The 24901-nt window shown below is 40.1% G+C and overlaps 1 protein-coding gene across 4 annotated transcripts in view; it reads right to left on the reverse strand.

Moving 5' to 3' along the window:
• The window catches only part of gabrb3 (gamma-aminobutyric acid type A receptor subunit beta3), a 118663-nt gene that overhangs the window by 18111 nt on the left and 75651 nt on the right, over positions 1 to 24901 (reverse strand). For all 4 annotated transcript variants that reach the window (XM_064326984.1, XM_064326985.1, XM_064326986.1 and 1 more), the window contains 3 exons: positions 4259 to 4479; positions 2267 to 2349; positions 15 to 152 (listed from right to left, as the gene is read on the reverse strand). In XM_064326984.1, the coding sequence (XP_064183054.1) occupies positions 15 to 152; positions 2267 to 2349; positions 4259 to 4479 (442 nt within the window). The remainder of the gene's footprint in view (positions 1 to 14; positions 153 to 2266; positions 2350 to 4258; positions 4480 to 24901) is intronic.

The following is a 24901-nucleotide window of genomic DNA, read 5'->3' on the forward strand; positions in this document are numbered from 1 at the left end:
TTGATCTCACTTACCTGTGGAAAAGACAACGTTTCTTGAGACCAGCTTGTAGTCCACAATTGAAAACTGAGGCAGCTCGATTCTGGCCACCCCAGTCACGGCGCCTTCTCCCCCTTTCCAGTAAAACTCAATGTCATCTGTCGTGTAGCCATCTGCACCAAGGTAAGGAAAGCACAAACTTATAGAGAGGGACTGTCATGGAATGTTACTTCATGACTTCAAAGACATACATGAATAAAACGCTGGCAGGTTACAACAGATTATCCACACTGAGATATAAATATTCTAAAGAAAAGGAAAATCTTCATATTCTAAGTGACTTCAGTTTTATGAATACTATCAAGAAATTCCTCTGGATAGTTTTACCATTTTCCCTCTCTCCCTGTGTTCACAGTACACAGACTAACTCTCGCTGCTAAATTAACTGTTAAATCATATAAAATAATTTATATGAAGGGTCAATATACTGTGTTAACAGTTAAAAATACTCTATCAGAGCTCTATCTTTTATATTTTACCACCAATTTTTTCACAACCACAACTCCGCCAAGCATGTTGATTGTCCTCTAGCAACCCTTCCTGCCTACTTCAGGAGGAGAGGGCTGTAGACACGTGACTCCTCCAATTCACATGATGACTAATCTTGCTTCTTTCCACACTGCAGATGCACCACCAATCACATACTGCCCATGTCATCTGAGGATAACAAGGTCAGTATGTTCTCAGTTTGTGCATCTGCAGGCGCCTGGCCTGACCAGGAGTGGCCGCTAGACAGTGATGAGGCCAATGGAAATAGATGGCTTATCCCCCATCATTTCCCATTGAGGCTGGACAAATTGTTGCCAACGTGGACTTCCGTCCATAGCCACACCCAGACACAGCACTCACACTTTTGCCCTAACAATACCTCTATCAGAGTTGATTATACATTGAACATATTACTGTGTATGGATGTGATGCTCAGATTGTTTAATTGTTCTCATATACCATAAAACAGAGACTGGGATGCTTTAAATTACAATTTGCAGTAAGGCATGGTATTTAATAATCTGGGTTTGTTGTACAACATGACAAATGACACAAATCAGCCTGATTAAGACTGCCCATAAAGCAAATGGATATGACCCAAAAGATTTCCAAACTCTAAGATCAGTTTGGGTGATATTTTTTCTTGGTGTGCCATTTTATGTGGTATTTCACATAAGGTTGGATTTGGTAAAACATTTTTACCGAAGATGCAACTGAATTTGGATTTTAAAAAGGGTTGTAGACATAAGTTACCTTTTTATTTAAAAATGGGTTGTGTAATATACTTCAATGCCAGATTACAGTTGCGGTTCTAGTATCACAGCTTGAATGTGATCATAGGTCATTTGCTTCCTATAATGTATAATTAGATGTGTACCTGAGTGACACATTTACAATCATTTTTGCCATGTTAATTTTCTTGTATCTTGAACAGTGTGTGCACACATTCATTAAGTATGTAACAAGCAGCTAGGGGTCACCAACCCCAAAACCATGATGTCATCTATTTGTTGTGAATGCTGCAAATCAAAGGAGATTGATGAACATGAACAGTTACTATAGCTGTGATTTTTCTTGTTTTATAACACCAGTCTTATGGAAGATACACATATGCTATTACAAGAAAAGTGTTCTGGATTGCGGGAATTATGAAATCAGTTCTACCCAGCGCAACCTTCCTCTGTATGGTGTGCACTTGTATATAGTTGGCGAGGACTGCACAAGAGACAAAAGCCTCTTGCAATTGATTAGCCTTAAATCTGACTGAAAATTAATGTCATTGTTTCTTCTGTTTCTGGAAAAAAAACATTTCTTAAATTTGGCAATCACCTAAATGAAACTGACAAAACTGTGTTTCTAAAGAAAAAGTACCCCTTGCATTTATTTGTAAGACACAGTCAATGACAAACTGTTGATGGAATCTAGGCTTCAGGCATGTGCTAAAAGAAAACCTCCGCTGAATTCTGTCGTTTTGTCGTGGCTGTTGCTTCATTAATATCACCGAATACAACATGGCTTTGAGAGCCACCATTAAGAGTAGAGGCCTATAACTCCTAAGGTGAATTACCAAATATAAAATCAATTTTAATTTATTGTCCTTCATCCTTATTGCAGTAGTAGTGTGAATTCAGTAATACACAGCTATTATTTGTATAATACAGTATTTAATATGACGAGGCGATTGGCTTATGAAAGAGATGGGAATGAACAGGCTGCTGGGGGCACACTCTCAACTCACAACTCTCAATTTCCAGGGTACAGTTCTGTTCATCCAGAGGGTATCTCCGCAGGTCCATCATACAGGCAGCTGTCGTGGTGATCCTGAATGGGAGGGTGAGGGGTGGAGGGTATAAAAATATTCACACTCATGGAATTAAAAGTTAAATATCTGTCAAGGACAAGAAGTTTTTTGCTTTTGCTCGTGTTAACTGCTGAGCCCTCGATCAAGGTGTCGCCCAGAATGTTCCACAGGCTCACACCATTAAACATTTTTATATACAAACTGTTTTTCTTTTTAGTTTTACAAGACTCTCATCTTATTTGAGATTTCATTATCTTATTGGTACCACCTCACCAGCTCTCCACCCTCATGGTGTGTGTTGTTTGGAATTAAAACACACCGGTGCATGATAAGGAATTATGATTCATAGCCACGTAGCCACGGCGGTTGGATCTGCGCTGTGTGACCCGAACCTCAGCACTTGCTACAATACTGCACCGCAGAGGAAGCGCTTCTGGGAGATATCATTCATCATCAGTCTAGCTATGTGTGGTATGATATCAGATTACCACAGACTCAAATCAATACGGAAAGTCGAAACGTCATCAGCGATGATCACTCAAAAACTCTAATTAAGTCTTTGACATGATGACAGCCTTGAATAATCAGCAATAATGAGCAACATGTGAGAACTGGATAAGAACTGAAAAAAAGAAAATGGAAAACACCTGAAGGGTGACCGGCAGGCCTCAGTGATGACATTTTCTTTCAGTGTACAAAGGAAAATGTGATGATTAAACTTTGATTCTCAGAAAAATTTTTTATAGAAACTATCAAAATATTATTGAAGTAAAACCAGGAAAATATATACTGTATAGAAATTAACTATTTTCCCTTAATCAAAAAATCTACCCCTGAAATCATATACGGCTTAACTTACGGAAGCAAATGCTCATGAATAACCTACCTGAAAACAGAGGTTCTATTCTCAACTGGAAGTAGCTCCATTCTACAATAATTAGCTTGTACACCTGTAGTGACGCTTTAGGATTAGGTATATAAGACTGCCATCCACATACAACACCATTTCACTGATGAAGCCAATACATTGAAACATTAAATCTTCTAGCCTTATCTTAGCTGAAATTCTGATAGTACTGATCGTATGAGACTGCATTTATTTAAATCCTCTGACCAGCATACCTCTGATATTTAACACCCTGTGTTAGCCTGTTATACTGCAAAATGTTCAATGTAAACTCTACTGTTCAAGAGTCCAAGAATGCTCAGATGTAAAATCTAAGAGTTCATTTAATACTGAGAATCTTTCTGTGTATGTTGGTCACCTTCAGCAGCGTTTCTGTAACTCTGCTTTCTATGGATCTACAGGAATGGTTCCTGTGGCCGTGACCACTTTGGTCCTGTAGGACTGCTCATCGTTAACACTGTGATTAAAACAGTGAGGGGCCCATCTGCACAGTGCATTTGCGTGCCTTTGAGAGAGCATTAGTTAATCTAAAAGGCTGATGAACTTCATTTCAGAGATGAATTAATGTGGGTGCACCCATCCACATTACCATATAAGTGTGCGCATTTATCTGTTAATGGTTCCAGACAAGGCAAACATCTGTAATATTTGGTCTCCCTGAATGGATTTTTTAAAATCTTGTGTTGCCTAACTGTAATAGTCAGCAGAGGTTAACCCTGTTTATTTTTTTCTCTTTCGGATTACTTGTGGTCTGTTTTACAACACTTTACCAGCAGTACTGCATATCTGCAGTAAAGCCACTTTGCGAGGTGTAAGACTAAAGCTCTCCCAAAATAGCAGACTGCTGCATGTACAGATGAAGGTCGATAGATCAACCAGATTAGGAAACGACCAGGCAGTAACGTACATTCGCAGCTCAGGAGTCGTGTAATGCGGTTCAGTCCAAGCTCTCCTCCCTAATCCTCTCCGGTGGAAAAATCAGACTAGCAAAGAGCGCTTGTTTTTCTTTTCAAAGCACTCACCTCAGGCCGTAGAGAACCGTGCCGTCGGGGTGGAGCCGGATCATCCGGTTCTTCACTGTGACACCATGCACAAAGGACTTCTTGTCGTTCAGGAAGTATGTGTCTGGGACCCACAGCTGATCTGCCACCCGGTTGTCGAGTGTTAGGTTCAATGGTATGCCTGCGTAGGCCAGCCGTTTATCTCTCCAGTATTGTTGGAAGTACATGGTCAATGTGTAGTCCTGAAAGAAAATGAGCATGCTATTACTCCCCAGCTAATATCAAAGAACTAGTAACACTTTTTATGAATGGTCATTAGCTACACCGTCAAAAGCACTATATATACATTTATAAATGCTTACGTCTATAACCACAAATAGGCTTGAGCCATGCGTCACTTGTCATAGTAACGTCACTTTCTGTGTCTGTAGTGACATAACACACCATATGTTTATTATCTGCCATAGCCTCAATTAATCTTTGTGTAGTGTAGAGCTAATAAAGAAGCTATTTTCGAATTGCAAAAAGCACAGTGCAATATATGAAAACATATGGACAGAAACTGTATGAGTTTTTGTAAAAATGAGCAGTACTACATTGTACGGCTTTCTGAGAAAGTATAGCATTTAGACAGTGAACACAAGGCAGTATTCGGAGTTTGGTATTAGGAGTGCAGGATCCATGCAATTTGCCCTCAGCTATGTTTTAGCCAATAAAGAACCGTCAGGCAGGCAAACTTCCTGAGATAGCATACCATGATTTGTACAACTGCTTGATTAATCCGCAGTCATATTTCACCAGAAAGGTTCTAAAGGCCTTTTGAGGCTTAGAAGAACTTTGACCAGTTGGGTGACCGGGATTGAGATATGGAAGGTGCCCAACAAGTCTTTGTTTTTGATCCGGTCCAAAGTGAGCTGTACTTTAGCTACATTTCACTAGCCGTGGCTAGATCCAACCCCCTTAATGGTTCCCTGTAACTGTTATATTAGGCTATAATCTAGTTCAGGCAATTCAAAATTGTATCATGTACAGGGCTTCACAATAAGGAGTCCCCACTGGCCAGGGGCCAAAATGAGCTTGGTTTGGGCCACTTCATTGATCTGTCACATTACCAATCCGGTCAGTGCCATAAATAAGTCTTATCCAGGTGAAAGAGAGAGAGTTGTTCTACCAAATAGCGTATAGGAAAACTACACTACAACAATCATTTTTGTACTGACCCTTGCTTCTCAATAACGAATGTTACAGCTTGATCATTCATGTACCAATGCTTTCTTTTAAACAAATGACTTTACAGCCATCCTTTCTCTACTGGGACTTGCTTATCAATAATGTTACAGCTTTATCATTGTCATTTTTGTCATGACACTTGCTTACAAATTACTAACCTAAGCCTTACAGCTTAAACGTTCATTAAAATTTGTACTGGCTAACATCTCAATCGGTTTGACATATTAACTCGTAAGATAAAACAGCTTTTAATGTTATCATTTTAATGTTACTTCAGTAAATACTGTAGCTATCTACCAAACTCCTATCTCTATTTATTGTTAGCAAGCTACTTAACTGCCTATTGGTAGATATTAGCTCAGTTATTGCTATAATTGTTTTATCCTTAATTAAACTACAAGCATATCGCCTCAGAATTCTAAATCCCCGGGCAAAGGAGATGTCATCCACGATTCCCAACACTTTGCATCTGTGAATAGTCAAAACTGCTAAGAAAGATTAAGCTTGTCCACAATTTACTTGCGGCGACTGACTGATTTTTATATTTAATAATGGACAACATTTTTTAACCAACACTGTAGATTGGTATTTTTTGACACTTTTAAATGTAAATAGCATGTAGCCAAATCGCCATAAAAAGTGGTTGTGGTTATTTTGGCAGCTGGGCCAGTGGAAATGTACCTGGGTGAAGTAAAACACTGTCCTTAAGGTCAAGCCCTGGTATAAGGATGGAACTAGGAAAACAATATCAGTGTGTGATTCAGGGATGTGGATATGCTTAAACTCAATTAAACAGGTCCTTCCAGCTTTTACTAATAACAGATAGAATGGGGCATACAACTTCTGTGTGAATGTTTGTTTTCCAGTGTGATTAATGCTAACCCTGCCCCAGTGAAAATTCCAGTTTAAGCCAGCCTAAAATGGTCAAACTGGTTTAAGCTGTATTTTCAACACTTCTAGATGGTCAACCAGCTGTTGATCAACTAACAAACCTATATAGTCAGCTAGTCTACTAGTTTGACCACTTTGCCAGCTTTGTCGAACTAGAGACCAGCTTTGACCAGCCACAGACCAGCTAAAATAATAAAGACAAAAGAAAGTGAAACCCAGCGACAGCTTTTCAGCTCGCCGCTGGGGGCCGCTGGCCAACTTTTCAGCTGCCACTTTCTTTCTGTCTTTTCTGTTGCAAACAAACAAAACTCTCGCAAAAACTTTCTCCCTTGGTGAGTATTCTCTGGAGAGAAACACACCTTTAAGCACCTGGGCTGATTAGTTAATGCAACCCAGGTGCGTGTGCTCTCTCCATCAGCCAGTTTTTCCGAGACCAATTCTTCTTCGTCTTATTTATTTTTGCTACAGTCACAAAAATAAATAAGCAGAAACGGTTCACACTAAATGCTATTGAATTGTGTAATTACATTATGCATGATTGTTTCACTGTTTTCTGTTTACTTCTTTTTACAAGGCAAGTGTAATGTGATTCTAATCTAAGATTTTACAGCTATTCTTAATAAAATTATCACATTAATTTTACCCCGAAAATAACCTTAATCCTGAGCTCAAGTAGGCTACAACTCTACATCTAACTATAATCCCAATCATTAAGATAAGCCGCACCCTAAAACTAACCGAGAGCCAGCTCCAGTCTTTTATGTAATCATTCAAATTGTGCTGAGTCTGAGCTTTGTGGAAGATCCTTGCTGTTACAGTGCTTGATTTTTTTACTTTGGTGAATTACCTACTTAGCTGAATGATTGGCTATCAAAAGGAACTTAGTTTTTGATGGCATACAGTTTATTGCTGTTTGTTATGGTTAGTAATACACCAATCAGCCACAACATTAAAACCACCTGCCTAATATTGTGTAGGTCCCACTCGTGCCACCAAAACAGCTCTGATAATTCACCCTCTAACAATATCTTAGCTTTTTATAGCCCTGTAGCAACTAATAATGTAATAAACTACCAATAGTGTAATAACTCCCAATAATGTAATCCATTTCAAATTTTTTATGTAATAAAAACAATAATGTAATAAGTAGTAGTAGTAGTAGTAGTAGTAGTAGTGTACAGTACTTTATTGATCCCCAGGGTGAATTTGCACTGTTGCAGCATCAAAGACAACAAAGTAACACAATCAGATACAAATTTACAGTAGATACAAAATATCAGATATAAATATACAGTAGATACAAATATACCAGAGGACACCTTCAGAGGTGGAGTCCATGCCTCGATGGGTCAGAGCTGTTCTGGCGGCACAAGGGGGACCTACACAATATGAGGTAGGTGGTTTTAATGTTGTGGCTGATGTGCTAAAATGTATGGCAGATCAAAGCATAAAGCAAAAGTCTGGTTCTCAGGTTTGTCCCTGATGACATGTATTCAGCCAGCGTCTACAGTTTCTACTGTTTCCTGCCAAGCAAACGCTCCCAATCCACTCCTCCCCCTCACCTCTTTTACGGGAATGGCCAGGCAGCCTTTATGGCCTCTACACCAATCACAGCACACCTTTACAGTGATAGAGCTTGGCCAGTTAATACGCAAAGCTGCCATTGCTGGCTGAGCTTATCACAGAGCTAATGCAGTTCCCAGCTGTATGCATTTGCTACTACAGTAAAGAGGCACACAGTGTCTTGCCACTTTGCCCCAAAACCAGACAGAGTGTCAAGATGTCATTTTTCAAGCACCCTCTTAGATCATCATTCTCATCCCAGCAAATTGCGCTGTTACAACAGCGTTGGGTTTGCAGGGCTTGGTCCTGCCCTGTCCAGAGACCATATAATATGCTAAATGCACCTGGGAGATACAGGCAGTAGCAGACTTCCTGTTTGCTGGAACCACGTTTGTGGAGACACTCTAATTGAACACATCCTGCCCCAGACCTCTATAGAGGTTGTCTGCTGTTGTACAAAGCACTGCACTGCTGTGACACCAAAGCCCCAAAAAACTCACCACAGTTTCCAGCCCCCAACAACTCCTGCCACTTAACAAGTACATCAACAGCAATGCTGACAGCATTTCGGACTGATGCACTCATGACATTACATTGTTTCGGTTTTATTTAACAAGATCCCTGACTTGGATATCACCCAAAAAGCTTCTTTAATCAAAATAAAAGGTGTGGGTGGGGAGAGGGGTGTGGGGGGCATGGGAATATGGCTGTGACATTTAGGCAACCTCTGTCGAGTAATATATTTAACAAAGCAGAAAATGAAATACACCAATCCTTGATTACATGACTCTTTCTCTGTGAAATCCATTTTCTATGTGGTAAGTAGACACGATGGCTTCTGTTTGTGCGTGTGTGTGTTTGTGTTTGTGTGTGATTGGTGTGGTGTGTGTGTTTGTGTGCGTGTGTGTTTGCGTGTGTTTTTGTTTGTGTATGTGTATCTGTGTGTTTACGGAGAATCTAGGGTAAGATTACATCCAAATCTGATCCTCCTCTTTAGCGGATGAAGGGTTCGAGGGTTACCAATGCGCACACATGCAAGAATTCACTAAGAGAGTTTGTGTTTATTTGACCAAAAGCATGTTTATTTAGTTTTATTTTCAGCACCTTTTAAGTTTCAACGTTTTTCAATTCTTTTATCCACTGTTTTTTTATCCGCTGGTTTTAGTAACAGCTTGTGGTTTTAATCAAGTTTTCAAACACACTGTAAATAGCTAAATTACCACGACTACTGTCAAGACCCCCCCCCCCCCCCCCCCCCAGCGGTTACCTGCAGCCCACACCTCAGCCTGCCCCACAAGACCTCTCGTGGACTATTCAGCAGCCTGGTTTCAACATTCTGTCCTGTGTTTTCAGCCATGAGCAGCAAACAGAGCCCCCTGATACATCCTTCATTATGGAGAACAAAATGATGAGATGTGAGGCCTGTGACATAGTGGTGGTTGTGAAGAATGAGCGTTTTATCGCTGTTTTTAAGTGTGATAAATGTACTGAGAATCTGGAGCTGAAAGCCACTGTTATCAAACTCTGTCAGGAGATAAAGGTGCTTGAGGAACGACTGAGCCTGGTGAAGGAATCATCCAGGATACAGGAGGCTTTCGACACAACGTTGCCGGGCTGCTCGACTCGGCTAGCCACAACAGGAATTATGGCAGGGGCTTCCTTGGGTGAGAACGACGAGTTCCTGCCCCTGGGCAGAGGGTCATCAGCTGTCGCGCCACCAGCAAGCTCCTGCTACACTCCCCGGGTCGCCGAGGTCCAGTGGAAACAGGCTGGCGGCAAGCATAGGAGAAACTACCTACTACCGCTGCCATCCCGCCCGGAGCTTTGGTTATCAAACCGCTTGAAAGCCCTCAGCCCCTGTCTCTTAACTTGCCCGCTCCCCTCCACCTTCTCATTTGGATAAAGAAAACTCCACCATTGTTGTGGGGGGATTCCATAGTCCGGGATGTGTCCCTCTCCCACCCTTCCCTCGGACCCACCGTTGTACACTGTCATTTTGGTGCCCGGGTCTTGGATATAAACTGACATCTGCCATCACCTCTGAAGACAATAATCAAGCATGTTGGCTCAAATGACACTTCAGCACAACAGTCAAAGGCTCTGAAGAAGGATTTTAACCATTTATTTAGCAGTGTGCAGGCCAGTGGAAAAAAAGTAGCGATTTCTGGCCCTCTCCCATGTTACATGCGCAAACATGGGAAATACTGCAGACTCTGCATTAAATGAATGGCTGCAAGACACATCCAAAACAAAGGGGATATTGTTTATAAAGAACTTGTCTGGCTACGCACTGCTTTCTTTAAATGGAACGGCCTGCACCCTAACTATAGAGGTTCACAGATGCGCTCCACTACAATGGTGTGCTGACTACCTGCGAGAAATGCCTCCCACTGTTATAAAGACTGTTATCTCCTCCCGATCCAGTGACTTCCATAACACTAAACAACACAGGGAGTAATCTGATTTTAATTCCACTAACTGACACCACGCATCATTCTTTGGTGCAACTCAGGCCAGAGCAACTGCGTTTGGCACTGTTAAATATCAGATCCCTTTTACAGTTTTAGTCAATGACCTCATTACAGAATGCCACCAAGACTGTATATTTTCCATTGAAACCTTTTTAAATACTGCTGCACCAGCTGCTCTTATTAAAGTGCCCCCCCAAAAATTATGTCTTTTTCCCATTCCAGTAGACGGGGGGGGGGGGGGGGGGCTGCCTCTGTATGCACTAACATTATCAACTGTAGGATTACCTCTTTTGATGGTTTTAGTTCTTTTGAATACCATGCTTCTGTATTGAAATGTCAATCTGCCATGCTTAACTATGTATAGACCACCAAAGCAATGTGGATTTCTACAGATTTCTCTGAGCTTCCATCTATTGCAAACACAAATCATGATGAGATTATCATTCGTGATTTTAACCTGCACGTTGACAGTAAATAGCATACGTAAATAGCCTGCCCATCCTGACTCGACCATCATCTGTTGATGACTTGCTAAATGATTTTAGTTCAAAATTATGGTCAACCTTTGACCCTGTTCCACTTGTCAAATTGCAAGGTCTCTTCGAAAATTGAAACGCCCATAGAAAAATGAGACTGCTAATGAACAAAAAGAAAATAAATATTACAGCAAAGCCAAAACGTAGATGGAGAAGCACAAAACTGCATGTTCACTATGATATACTGCAAGAGGATCTAGCTAAATATTTCTCTGAATGCATTAACAAAAATCAAAACAATCTATGAGTACTTTTTCCCACTGTTAATAGCTTGATTAATCCTGCTCCCCTAGGCCCCAGTTATTTTTTCTCAACCACTAAGCTGTGTTAAAATGCAGCATTTGAAGGCATTATTTTCACTATTTTCCACATTCTGTTAAATTTGAAAGCACATTCTGTTAAATTTGAAAGCAACATCTGAGGCATCCTACACCAATTGTGATTATAGTACCTCAGACTTCTCACTTCTGTTAGATTAATGGCGGCTCAAACCAGCAAAGCAGCGGAAGCAAAGGAGTTTGTTTACACATGTGAAGATACAGTGAACTTGATAATGTGTTGCAATTATATCTAAAAGTACATTTCAATTATTTAATGCAGTGGAATTATATATTCAATGGTATTAAGCCTCTGTGAGCTTTCCCTAATAACCTTTTAGAATGTACTGTTGCACATTGTGAACCAAACTTTAACTTGTTTAACTTGGTGGATGCAGAAATTCTTATAAAAGTGGGATCTTGGGTGAAACCCTCTAGTAGCTCTCTTGACATTTGACCTCTTTGACTGTCTATCAGAGGAAATATTAGTTTTAGTCAATCACTCCCCGTTTACAGGCACATTTCCTGAAGCACCATAGTTAAACCACTTCTCAAAAAAGTTACATGGATTGTTCAGTTCTTAGTAACTACAGTCCCATATTCAACCCCATATCCTTTTTTAATTAAGATTTTTTTTTTTAAATTGTTTTTAATAATCTAAATGTATTCCTTCGCAATAACAATGTGCTTGAGATGTTACAGCCTGGTTTTAGGGCAAACCACAGCACAGAGACTGCCCTAGTCAAGGTAGTACATGATCTTAGAATGAACACTGATGCCAATAAGCTGTCCTTGTTCTCTTAGTCCTCAGTGTCACTTTTGACACATTTGATCATAATATCCTTCTGGACAGACTTGAAAACTGTGCATTGGTCTGTCCAGCAGAGCTCTCCATTGGTTCAGATCCTATTTCATAGGTCAAATTCCTTGTGTTTGGTGACCATTCCTCACAAAAAGTAAACACATGGTGTTCCCCATGGCTCCATCTTGGGCCCTATTGTCTTTACATGTCACCACTCGGCAGTGTCATTAGAAAGCACAACATTGATTTTCACAGTTATGCTGAAGACACTCAATTATATATTTCTGTATCCCCAGATGATTTTAGCCCCCACAATTTAGTGAAATGTATTTCTAATTTTATAAGATCTATAAATGTTTGGATGTCAAAAAATTTCCTCCAGTTGAACCAAGACAAGGCTGAAATTTTAGTCATTCCCAGAGAGAGAAACAGTCTGTAAAATTAAAATCTCTTGCACTCAACACCAAGGACCAGGTAAAAAAACATGGTGTCATTATTGACTCAGAATTAAACTTGGAGGCGCACATCAGAAATTATCAAAATTATCAAAATTATCTATTTGTCATTTACAGAATATTGCTAGAGTTTCTCTCTCAGGCTGACACTGAAAGGATAATGCATGGTTTTATTACTAGCAGGCTTGATTACAGTAACGCAGCAGCATGCGTGTTGACAAAGACCAGCAAGCTCACATTACACACAAGCTGCACTTGCCTTTTAGTTAACGCCACACTGGCATGTAGCAAGTTCTCTACATGTAAAAGCTTCTCTGTCCAACACTAAGAACTAAAATATAAAATACAATGTTATGCCCTGGTACAATTTTATACATACAGCAGTATGAGTAATTTATTGATTTCAATAAAAGATTATGAAGTCCCCTTGTCCCAGGAAAAAAAACCAACGTCCGTTGTCTTGGTAATGAGGGTTTTTTTGTACAAAACATGGGAAATGTGAAATTAGCTTTTTCACAAGAGAATTTAACATTTTCACATGTGAATTAAAATATTAACATGTGAAATAGAATGTCACCTAAAAACTCAACATTTTCATGTTATTGGATTTTTAACATGTGAATTAAAATATGAAAACAAAATAGGTCACATTGAGGCATTTCAATATTCACATTTTCACTTTGTCACTAACTTTTTAAAAGGTGTACTTCAATTTTCACAAGTGAAAATAAAACATGTAACTTGAAATAGCACAGGTTAACTTTTTGCACTCTCATCTTATAAGTGGGACAATTTTTATAGTTCATGTGTACTCTGCACATGTGGAATGCTCACATGTGGATTTTAAAGACATGATTTTATTATAAGGGTCTTAAAATGACAAATGACTTGCATTTTCAGTGTTGGAGTAATTTAAAATGCCAGATGGAGTGCCCTTTGGCCTTTCTAGTTTTAAGATTTAAGTCTAAATGATCATTTAAAAAGCCACAATTCTGGATAAATGCAAACTGCTGAATGAAGTCAGAACTTGGAAACTGACAGAAGAGAGAACCTTTTCCATTCTTAAATTTCTTAAATGGCCCCACAACTGGCAGTTGTCAGCAGATAAATGAGTGGTTCACCACATCATATCTGGCATGCATGCACTTGAATATTAATGGCTGCATGAGACCATAGATATGCTAGCGTCAGAAGAGCCGTTGTGCCCTTATTTAGTTGTGATCAGCACTTCCAGTAAAGCGGGCACTCCATCTGAAGAAGCAGGCTGAGAGGAAACATATAGCTCCAAGAGAATGCACTCCAGAAACAAGTTGTGAATAATTCAATCAGGCTGCATTCTTCTGAGAGCCTGGCGCCATTCATAAAGCCATCCCAGTTAATACAGAATCGACTCAAACACCAGGCACCTCTGCTCTGCAGGGTAATGATGTCACGACAAAACTGGAATCGGTTTATTGAATCAGGTTTTTTTCAATATGGCCAGATCATTTGGGATGTTACTGTGAAGAATGCATTTACTTTGATACATTTTATGATTCAGATTTATTTTCAATAGAAATGGCTGACGCTCAATTTTCAAGTCCACATTTTGGCTGGAAGGAAACAGCCTTGGCGAGTTTAATTGTGAATCCTATATATCACATCCATTTCTATTAAAGACACATCTATAACTGGTTTGCAAGAACACTCAATTCTCTGGTTTGTCATTTGAAAAATGAGATCTGAATTAAAACATATTTACAGAAAAGATTATAAATCACAGGGATATGCTGAAAATGAATTAGCAAGTTAAATGACAGTTTTACAAAGTATGTTTTTGATCCTAAAAGTGAAGAATATTAGTGGTGTGTTATGGAACAGACAAAAGAACCTATTGTCAACCATCCAACTGATCCATCATTTTGTCTTTTGCATTCTATACCTACTGCTGTTTTAATATGCCTGCATGACCTAGATCCCAGCCAGCAAACATACAGTGCTCACTAGCTGCCCACCATTGGCACAGGCATCAGTCTGCCATCAGTTTTGCAAATCAGCACTACAGCGGTCCGCTAGCAGACAGTCAAGGTGGGGCAGTCAAGATGAGTATCAGCTGTTAAGAGAATGACTGGCTAATGATCCTGCTGCTGGTGGATTGCTGTCGTGCTGATTTGCAAAACTCTGCTAGTTGAGTTAGCATTGCTTTGTGTTAGTGTTAATATCATTCCTAACCTTCAATGACTTTCCTTATTTATAAAATTAGTTTCTTCATAAAAGCATATAAATGGATATATTAACTACATATTACAAATTTGGCTCTCGAGATCATAAAAATTCTCATATTTTATAGGTTGCCGCTGATTAGCAGCGTTCTCTCTGAAAAGATTAAAACAAAACTCTGTCATCTCTAGTAAAGATTATTATACCGATTACCTTAATAACTGATATTCCAAAACAGTTGGTTTTGTTCCTAAGCTTATAACAGTCTTGAACAAGTTGGTTTGTTTTTTTTCATATTTCTCAGCCTCATAATGGCTTCCTTGACTTTCATTGGCACAACTCTGGTCCTTATGTTGACAAATGCAAATAACAGACTTCAAAGGTAATCAAAAGCCTAGATTCAAAACTAAATACTGAAAGCTATCGTATACTTGCACTAAGGAAGCGACTGAACAAGCCTGACAAATCAGAAACACCTGTGAAGCTATTTGCAAGGCCTGAAAGTAACATTTTGTTGAAGTAACCACTGGTGTCTGGTGGATGAAAAAAATGATGAGTCACATTTTACCTGACACTATTTTTTTCTGCACAATATGAAAATGAAAATTGCAGAACCGCACAAGCATGCTTCATCGATTAAAAAAACAATCAACAGTAATTGTAATATTGTCTTTTTCTTTAACGAAGGCAGGGCTACCGATGTTATAGCCACATCTCTAATAAAACTTTAAAAGCGTGTCATTAAGGAGTGTTTTTTTTTAACTTTTTGGCAGCATATAAATGGCAGTTAGCACAGATCGTGACTCTTCATCCTCGAATACCAACCATTCCCAACACTTGCTGTTATCATCAATCTTCCACTTCTCATTAAAACAGTTTCTTTTTTAACATCGCTTTATTCTTCAACATTATCATTTGTTTTCCTCAGGTTTTCACAGGTTTTTTTTACCCCAGTGATGTATCATCACCTGTTCTTCGATAGCTAACATTAGATAATTTTGGCTATGATTTTCACAGAAAGGTAAGGGATAAAGTTCAATATCTATCCAGCAGGTGTTACGACTGGTGATGAAAGCAGACAGCAGATACGTCCAATCCGATTAGCCTAAGGAACGCAAGGATCTGGTGAAGGGAGTGATGAAGACTATGGGGAGGGGAGGCACCCAAAATGATGATGAGTAACGTTAAGTAATGAAAGAAATTTGCTTTTCCTGCCATAGCATTATACAGACTGGGTGCAAAGCTCCCACCAGTGCCTTCTCAATTCTGTTTATAAATATTTTCACCTTCTCTTCCTGTTCCACTACTTTTTTCCCATCTTCCTTCCTCCCTCAGTATGGAAGCGTTTTAAATGCCCTCATTAGACAACTTCCCACGAGCAGGCACAATGTAGGCTGGGTGATTCAGCCCAGGCCTGGAGATTGCACAGCAGCCTCGGTATTACTGAGCCAGAGCCTGACCGGGCACTTACGATATGGCCTGGGTCTCGAGCACTCGCTCCTGCCTTCCTCTCCCACACACTGCCCCCATGCACACTCTTATCTGTCTGCATGTTGCACAAAGAAAAAAAACATCTAAAGATGTTCTTGTGAATACTAAACCTTTCCACTGCACTTCGCATTTCAACTGGAGCTGCGCACGAAGAAGAGCATCAATCATTTAAACGCCACAGTAGCTGCCCCCCACCAAACAAAACTGCGGTGAAATATTCATTCGTTCCCCCATATCTCTGCAACCACATTGTGCTCGGATTAAAAGGGGCAATCCTCACACTGGAGCCATTTTAGGAATCCTTACATCAGAGTTTGTCCATTTCTTAAGGAAAACAGTACATTGTGATTACCATTAAAATAAATAAATAAATGCTTCTGTAGGAAATAGCATGGAAGAAGTATGACATTTTCTGCATACAAGATGTTTCTTTTATTGTCAGACAAATGGCACAACTCACATTTGATCAGACTGAGTAATAGCACACATTGCGAATGAGACACTCAGTCTAAGATGGAGATTAATAAGAATCTGCAACTATATACCATGTTTCTGTTCATGTATTAAACATGGCCAACAATGGATATGGCCATATAGAAACATGGAATTGTGATGTAGTTCCAAACACATATGTTCTGGGTTCAAATAACATTTTGGCTTATTTTTCACAAATAAATGCAAATTACTTAAATGGAAACAAATTTATATTAAATTTTTGTTTATTTATGAGTTAAAGTTAATGACAAACCACTGTTTTAAATTATTTTTTCATATTATTGTGACTCAAGTTAAGGACAAATGTTGACTGAATCCAGGCCATTAATGACATGTGGATTTAAATCAGGAATTGGAATTAAGGGGTTAACTGGCTTACATTTTGGAATATTTACAACTGGATGAAATCTGATTGGATGGCCCAAGTTTTCAGAAATTATTCTTCTTGCGCTTTGTAATATCAAGATTCAGCATACTTGTTAAAAAAAAAGACAGCCATAATGCGCGCTGCGATATTATTTAAGTCTGTACTGAATGTTCAATAATATTTCATTCGTTGCTCGCTTAATTATGACGAAAATAGATAAAAAATACTGCAGTGATAAAGTGTGGACACTACCTTGATTGGGTATGCTGACTCACTATGGTTAATGACACTGACCGATGTGGTGCTAAATGATATTGACCAATGCAATGCTAATTTCATTTTCTCCCGCATCTGTTCCCAGTTTTCAGCAGGTGCTCTTCATTATTATTAAACAATATGGAATGCTTTTCTCAAACAAGGGCTCTGTAGTGCTGCAGCATTTCTCTTTCTCTCTGGTCCTCCTGGTCATGCATTTCTTTGGTTGCATTTTTCATCTGTTATAATGTGAAAACACAGGCCCATCATAGAATGTTTTGCAAAAATAACATTTTATGGAAACCAAACCAATAAAAGGAACTGGACCTCAATAAAAAAATTAATCTTCTTTTTTCATTACAGTTCAAATACACTGTAATACACAAACCGAAATGTGACGAGTCATTTCAGGCTTGAAGACTGAAAATGACTGTTGATTGTGCTCAGACTAGGCATGCAAGGCATCTCAGACCTGCTCATCACTAACAAGCCCAACAGACATTTTCATCACCAGAAGCACATAAACACACAGTAGAGCAGGGGTAAGGGAGCCTGTTCCTCAAGGGTCCATATCTGTTTCTGCGGGTTCTCCCCCTTGTATTAGCTAATGGGGCATGGGGATGATCAGGTCAAAGTCAAGTGGCAGTTGCTAGAAGGACCAAATGCAATCTCAATGCTGCAGTGCGCTCTGAAACTGTAAAGTTAGGAGAACGTGTCTCGATGCGTGCCAAAAGCTTGTCTAAAACAATGGGTGACTCCTGCTTTTCAGTGCAGTACCCGAAACTAGGAAACACTCTGAGTGCCCATAAGTCTGCCCAGATTGTTCATGTTCTTATGTCTCTGCATACAAGTCACTTATGAAGAGACATCTTTTTATACAAGATTTTAGTATTTACTTTCATATTCCCATATTTTATTGACTAATTTTTCGATGTAATATCTTATGTAAAGTTTCAAACTGTTTTGCCTTTGTTTTTACTGTTCTCTTCCTTTCTTGCATTTGTATTGTTTTCTGTGTTTCAATGTTCACAATGTCTGTAGTGATGGAGACACAATATATTTTTGCTTTGTTAATATTCAACAAAGAAAGGCTGTCCTGGTCAAATGACATAAGTGAGACTTACTTGTGAAATAATAAACTGAAATGTACAATATATTGTCATTTGTATGGAGAAATGGATTGAATACAATAAAGGAATATTGCAAAATTTTCAAATAATTCTTGTTTTGGTCTCTAAGTAGTTAAGGGATTGGGACAGGCAATTGCAGATTGCACAGGAAATGGACTGGGACAAAACTGCAAGCTCTGTGCTTTGCATGAAGCCATCACTCGAAGAATCACCTTCACTAATTACATAACTGAGGCGAAAGAAGGTTCTTCTCAGACCCCACGCCCATTGAGGGCCTGGAGCAGGGGAATCTCTCACTGTGATTGGCAAAGCCAATCCTAAATTTACACACTGATTTCACACTGAGGTTTTTTTTATACTGTAAAGACTGAATTAATAAAAAAACCTTTTCCATTGCAAAAGCAAATACCGTAAGTAATGATAGTAGACTTCCATTAAAACTATATTTAGAAAAATGAGGATGTTCTGTTCTGTATTGAACATTCTATGCATTGTTGCAATAGAATTGCACATGATAAATATTTGATTCCAAATGAGCCACAGAATTATCAACATGATTCATATTTCTAAAGTACTGCATGTTAAGCACAGAGCTGAATTGCTTCTGTCTATAAAGGAGGCATGATACTTTCTTCGAGCTCTTGATCCATGATTGTATTTACACACCTCAGAAAGCAGTGTGAATATGCACGGAACAAAAGTGTAGCTGAATCATTATTCACTGTTCGGGGAAGTACAACCCTCTGTAATTTCCAAAAATGCATTGCTTGAAAAGAAAGGCAATGCATTTAAAGAAGACCCATTGAAGGCTGTCATTTTAATGAATTTTAATGGCTTTGCCAGACCTTTCTCCTCCACTCTAGGGAGTATCCTGTACCTCAACTCCCCCACAGCCTGGATGACTGAGACAAAAAATAAAAATAGGACTGGGCCATATATAGTCAGTGCGTGTGTTGGGAGTAATGGAGAGTCCTGTGTGAGGGGTGTTTGAGTCAGAGGACTGGAAAGGCAGTTCTGGGGGTGTACCCGGCATTTCTGAAGAGTTCCGTGACGCAGAGCCCATATGGGAAAATGGATTGTTCCATATATGGATACACAAACTATTGGCATTCTTGATGTACTATTTTTTTGTGAAGATTGAAGGCTGATCTGATCATTTTTTCGACATTTAACTGTACATACTGATGACGTTCAGACATAAGACTGACTCATAACAATTTGACAAACTGACTAATACAACCCATACCAAATACGGTGTCTTTGGTCTCTATGTTTTAACCAACATACTGAATATTTAAGCAAAAGTGACAGTATATTAATAAAACATATTTGGAGTGCCTCCGTATATTCAAATATATTATTCAATGTATTACAGTACATTTCTAAAAACACATTCCGGTATATTTTCCTTTCGAAAAGGAGCGAAGGCAAGACGAGACCCTTCCGGCTGTAGCACGTGAGGGTTCCCCTGTAATTACCGGTGTGTGTCACAGGCGCTCCCGGGCGCGCACCATGCTGAGTTTGAGGCGGGGAAAGTGAGGACCTCTGCCTGTAATCAAAATACTCCAGGTCCCTTTCCCAGGTGGCAGCTCTGCTGCTCAGCCCTGCAGCAAAGTACTTAGCCTGACCCGCTTCAGTAAATATCCAGCTGTGTAAATTTAAACTGCGAAATGTAAAATATGTACATATAATATGAATGTGAATAAGTCACCCTAGACACCTGCTTCTGCCAAGAAACTCAATAATACTAATACTACTACTACTACTACTACTAATAATAATAATAATAATAATAATAATAATATGATGGTGCAGAGGGTAGCACTACAGCAAGGTTTTGGGTTTGAATCCGGCCTGGGCCTTTCTATGTGGAGTTTGCATGTTCTCCCCGTGTCCACATGGGTTTCCTTCAGGTACTTCAGTTTCCTCCCACAGTCCAAAGACATGCAGGTAGGCTAATTGGAGGCGCTATATTGCCCATAGGTATGAGTGTGTGAGTGAATGGTGTGTGTGCCCTGCGATAGATTGGCGCCCTGTCTATGGTGTGTTCCTGCCTCTTGCCCAATGCATGTTCTTGTACATAGAAACAGCTTATGGTAAGACAGGCAAAAACAAAAAAAGCCGCTTGTCAGGAGATTGTGTGCAGCCTTTAAACTGTGGGCAACTTTGTAAAGCCAATGTTTCTGCCTGCACAACACAGCCACGTGTGTTACAAAACATAACAGTTCATTGTGAATTTCCTGTTCAGTAGACCTTACATGCAAAACCTGAAGTTAGTTCAGGAGAACGTTCTGTCTATTGAATAAGCTCTTACATAATTTTTGGGTCATGTCCATCCAAAGCCTTTTCTACAATAATGTATCCCTTTCCTACCCACAAATTCGAGGCAAACCCATATTTATTGTCATTTTTAGTAGAATGTACCAGCAGTAATACAAATGCTTTATTGAATTAGGGTCACAGAGGGATCAAAACACAGTCCCGCTAAACTGGCCTCAGGGCATAGGGGACAGGAATCACTACAGCCCAGCACTGTCTCATGTTACTTTTCTGAATTAAATTGCGATGGCAGATATGCCATCTCGCCAAGACGACTTGGTGAGGCAGCATGCCCCATACCTTTACAACGCTGAGAATTTTTCCAGGGTTCCCTACGGAAATAGCCACAATGACCACAGACTCACAGTCCTTCAAAACATTAATTTCTGTACCTTCTGACCCCATTTCAACAGACAGAATCCACAAACAACTTCACACGTTCACAATAAAGCCCCAAACTCAGGGGATTTTGAATTTTTTTTCCTTCTTTTTTTACCTGTGTGATTACATCATCATAAATGCTCCAGGCCCACAAAGAATATGTCTCCACATTGGACATTTAAGTACATCAGCCAATAAAAACATCAGATACACACACAAAATGGACATATATAAACATTTAAAAGAACAAAACTTTTCTGCTCTGACTTTGGAACTTTAGGACTGAGTGACAGACCCAGGTTCAAATCTTCCCTCAAACTCAAGCGAACCACTAAGTAATTACACTGGCTTGCTGGCTAACAAAAAGTAAAACATTTCAACTATTGTTTTTGCATCTGCATAATCTTTGCAGGAAACTCATTTATATTTATGAAATCCAAATAAAATAAACACACACTTTAGACAGTTCCGTTTTCGGCATTTTCACTGTTTAACATTAGCTACCTTGCTAACGACACAACAGACCAAGTGTATAATGTTAATACAGACCCCTCCGAAATTAAACAGAAAAATCTGCGTTGCAAGTCGGTCCGGGAAGTATTGTTACCGGTTGTATAGAAACTGGTGCAAGATAATGACTTCTTCATGCACGGTATATTGATTTTCTTTAAATAAAAATGGTTCATATTCACTGCTGCACCTGTACTGATAACTACTTTTTAAGAAGGTTACTGTAGCTACCCTACAATGCCACATTTCTAAATTAGTGTTAGCTAGCCCTATAGATCTTCTATCAACATACACTTGATTAGCAGGTCTGTCCCATTAAAAACATATACTTTAATTTACTGTTCATTCATGGTAAAGGAAAATCCATGCCTGTGTGTTTATTTCAGAATGTAGTGTTTGTCATAGGCTACATTTATACATGTACCACTTACTCATAACAAATCCAGTACAAAAAGAAATTATATCCGATGAAAAACATGTTTTCAATATACAAAACGGCCAAGTTACTCACACACACAAAGCACTGTCTATAAGTCATTAATTCAAACCACCAAGACACAATATTGCCTATCTTACCTCACACAAATTAAACAAGCTGTATTCCAAAGCAATGCCACCCAGTGTTTCCTAAATAGTGTCAAGTAACTTGGCCCTACGATTTTTAATCTCACCATCTGAAGATAATGTGGTCATTCAAACTTTGTGTCACATTAAAATGTCAAATAACAAAAACTGCCTCATGCAAGACATTTAAATTAATGTATGAAACTGCTGGTGAATACATACAGGGAGCATATTTCACCAGGAAGGTTATGTTTATACTTTGTTGTCAAGTTCATGAATCAGATTCAACATTCAGGTAATGTTTCCATTTGCCAGCAGATATAAAATATCCAATCAAATGCGAATACTGGCGAAACTGCATCTGGGGCATTTGACAGTTGTGATTTGCAAAAATATTCTGTGATGACGATCTAACATTAGAAGAAGAGGACGCAGGTGCTTTACAATCCCATGTATTTGGCGCCAGTGCCTCTGGCTTTCTCTGCTATTCACAAAGATCTGAATTATATCAAAAAGAATGAATGCTGACTAGAGATTTGTCTTCTCAGGAAGTCTCCCTCAATCAGCACAAATCTGTGTCTCAAGAGTGGATAGTGTTTTACTGTTCGGTCTTTTGCTGACCAATAAAAACACAGACAGAATTTGTGCTGAAATTAACTGTATTAACAGGTAAGAACCAGACATTCTTTTTTCTCTAATTTACATTTTCAAAACATGAGGTAAAAGCATTTTGTAGTATCATTCATGCTGGGTAAATGTAGTTTGATTTTGTGGTATTCTTCTATGGCCAATTTGTCCTTAACCTTTACTTAAAGGTAAATCTAATGTTACACTTTTTGTTCACAAATTCAGTTTGGCGAGCTAGACTTAGTCATTGGTAAACATGCCAAATTGTGATTATGAAGAAAAAAATAATTATTGTTGCTTCTTATTGTTAGTCATAATAACAGATGTTGATTGAATTGTAGCCTATAGATCCATTTAAGTTCAGGTCACAGATATAATAATAGAATCAAAACACAGATTTTCATTCAAAACAGACTGATGCCTTCTCATACAAACCGGCAATATATCTTACTGCAACCACTAAGAAGAACAGACTGGGTGGAGGACATAATTGAAAATGCCCTTGTTTGCTGTGCACATTTCATATCAGTTAAGAATTAAATGACAACATTAACCTCTGCTGGTCAAGGAGACATTGGTGTAATTGCCGAATTAGTTTTCGTAACATATTAGGCCTGTTTTTAGCTCCTGCTGGCTTAGTTTGGAAATGTCCTTGCCTTGTTAGTGAGAAGCCTTGTTTGAAGCTTTCTTTGTCTGCCATCATAAGTGTGGTGTGGGGATGGCTGGTTTAAGCAGCCACACCTGCCCTGGGTCAAGCTAATTAGACCTGGCCAATTGGATAATTGGTGAAGAATTAGATAATTGGCCAGGCTAATTGGACCCAGGAACAGGAGTGGCTGCACCTGTGCGTAGTGAGGTAATCACTGCGCACAGGTTAAATCTGCCATCCCCACCCACACCAGGAGCTCTCTGTCATGACAGGGTTTTTACATCTGCTCATTTGGCTGTTACCATCTTGCCAAACCCTCGCAAATAAATCTGGACTGTTTGAACATCTTCTCCCTGTGTCTCTGTGCTGGAGGGCCCCAAAGAAAGCCACTTCGGTGGCCTGTGGCAGGCGTGTTTGCCACAGTGGCGCCCAACGTGGGGCTCCTCCGGCACAGCAAAGAGGCACAGGAGGGCCAGCCAGGAAGCACACTGGAGGAGGGGCGGCTGAGGTGTTCCCGACAGGGCTTCGGGCGGATCCTCCGGGCCAGAAATGGGGAGCGGAAGATGACCAGGGAGGGGAAGGAGGCAATCCTCAGCTGGGACGCTGAGGAGCTGCACCTGGCCGAGGAGGCAGGTCAGCGACGGGCGGTGCACGAGAGGTGGTCGCGCCGTGAGCTGGACTTGGCCGGGAAGGCGGGTCAGCTACGGGCGGCGCACGAGCGGTGGCCGTGCCGTTTTGCTTCCTTTCTCGTCCTTTGGTTGTTTTTGGTTCTTTGTTTTGGCCTGGTTGGTTTGCCCGGAGCCCATGAGGGGATAAGCCTGCAGCCGCCCGCCAGCAGAGCTGACTGGCGGCCACCACAGCCACGAGGGTTCCTGGTCCCCAGCACCACAAGGCCAGTCCACCAGCCCACCAGCCCAGCCACCCCACCACAGCCCCTGGAACAGCCCAAGCCGGTGACGCCCCCACCAGCCAGCAGAGCAGCCCAGGACTTCCCGTGCTCCAGGAGGGAGGAGGAAGAAGGGCTGCCTTGTCATCCGAAGGAGGGTCGCCGCATGTACTGGACTGTTCCGGGGCCACCCACCCTGACTTTTAAAAAAAATTTTTAGCGTGTTTGGAGTGTTTTTGTCTTTGTTTGTCTTTTGCTTTGGGAGTGTGGGGGGGGGGGGTAGGCTTCGGCCAGTGATTCTCCCTGGCCTCAGTTTGGCGTTGGGGGTATGTGGTGTGGGGATGGCTGGTTTAAGCAGCCACACCTGCCCTGGGTCACGCTAATTAGACCTGGCCAATTGGATAATGGGTTAGGAATTAGATAATTGGCCAGGCTAATTGGACCCAGGAACAGGAGTGGCTGCACCTGTGCGTAGTGAGGTAATCACTGCGCACAGGTTAAATCTGCCATCCCCACCCACACCAGG

Source organism: Anguilla rostrata, chromosome 3 (genome assembly GCF_018555375.3).
Source record: "Anguilla rostrata isolate EN2019 chromosome 3, ASM1855537v3, whole genome shotgun sequence".
NCBI lineage: Eukaryota > Metazoa > Chordata > Actinopteri > Anguilliformes > Anguillidae > Anguilla > Anguilla rostrata.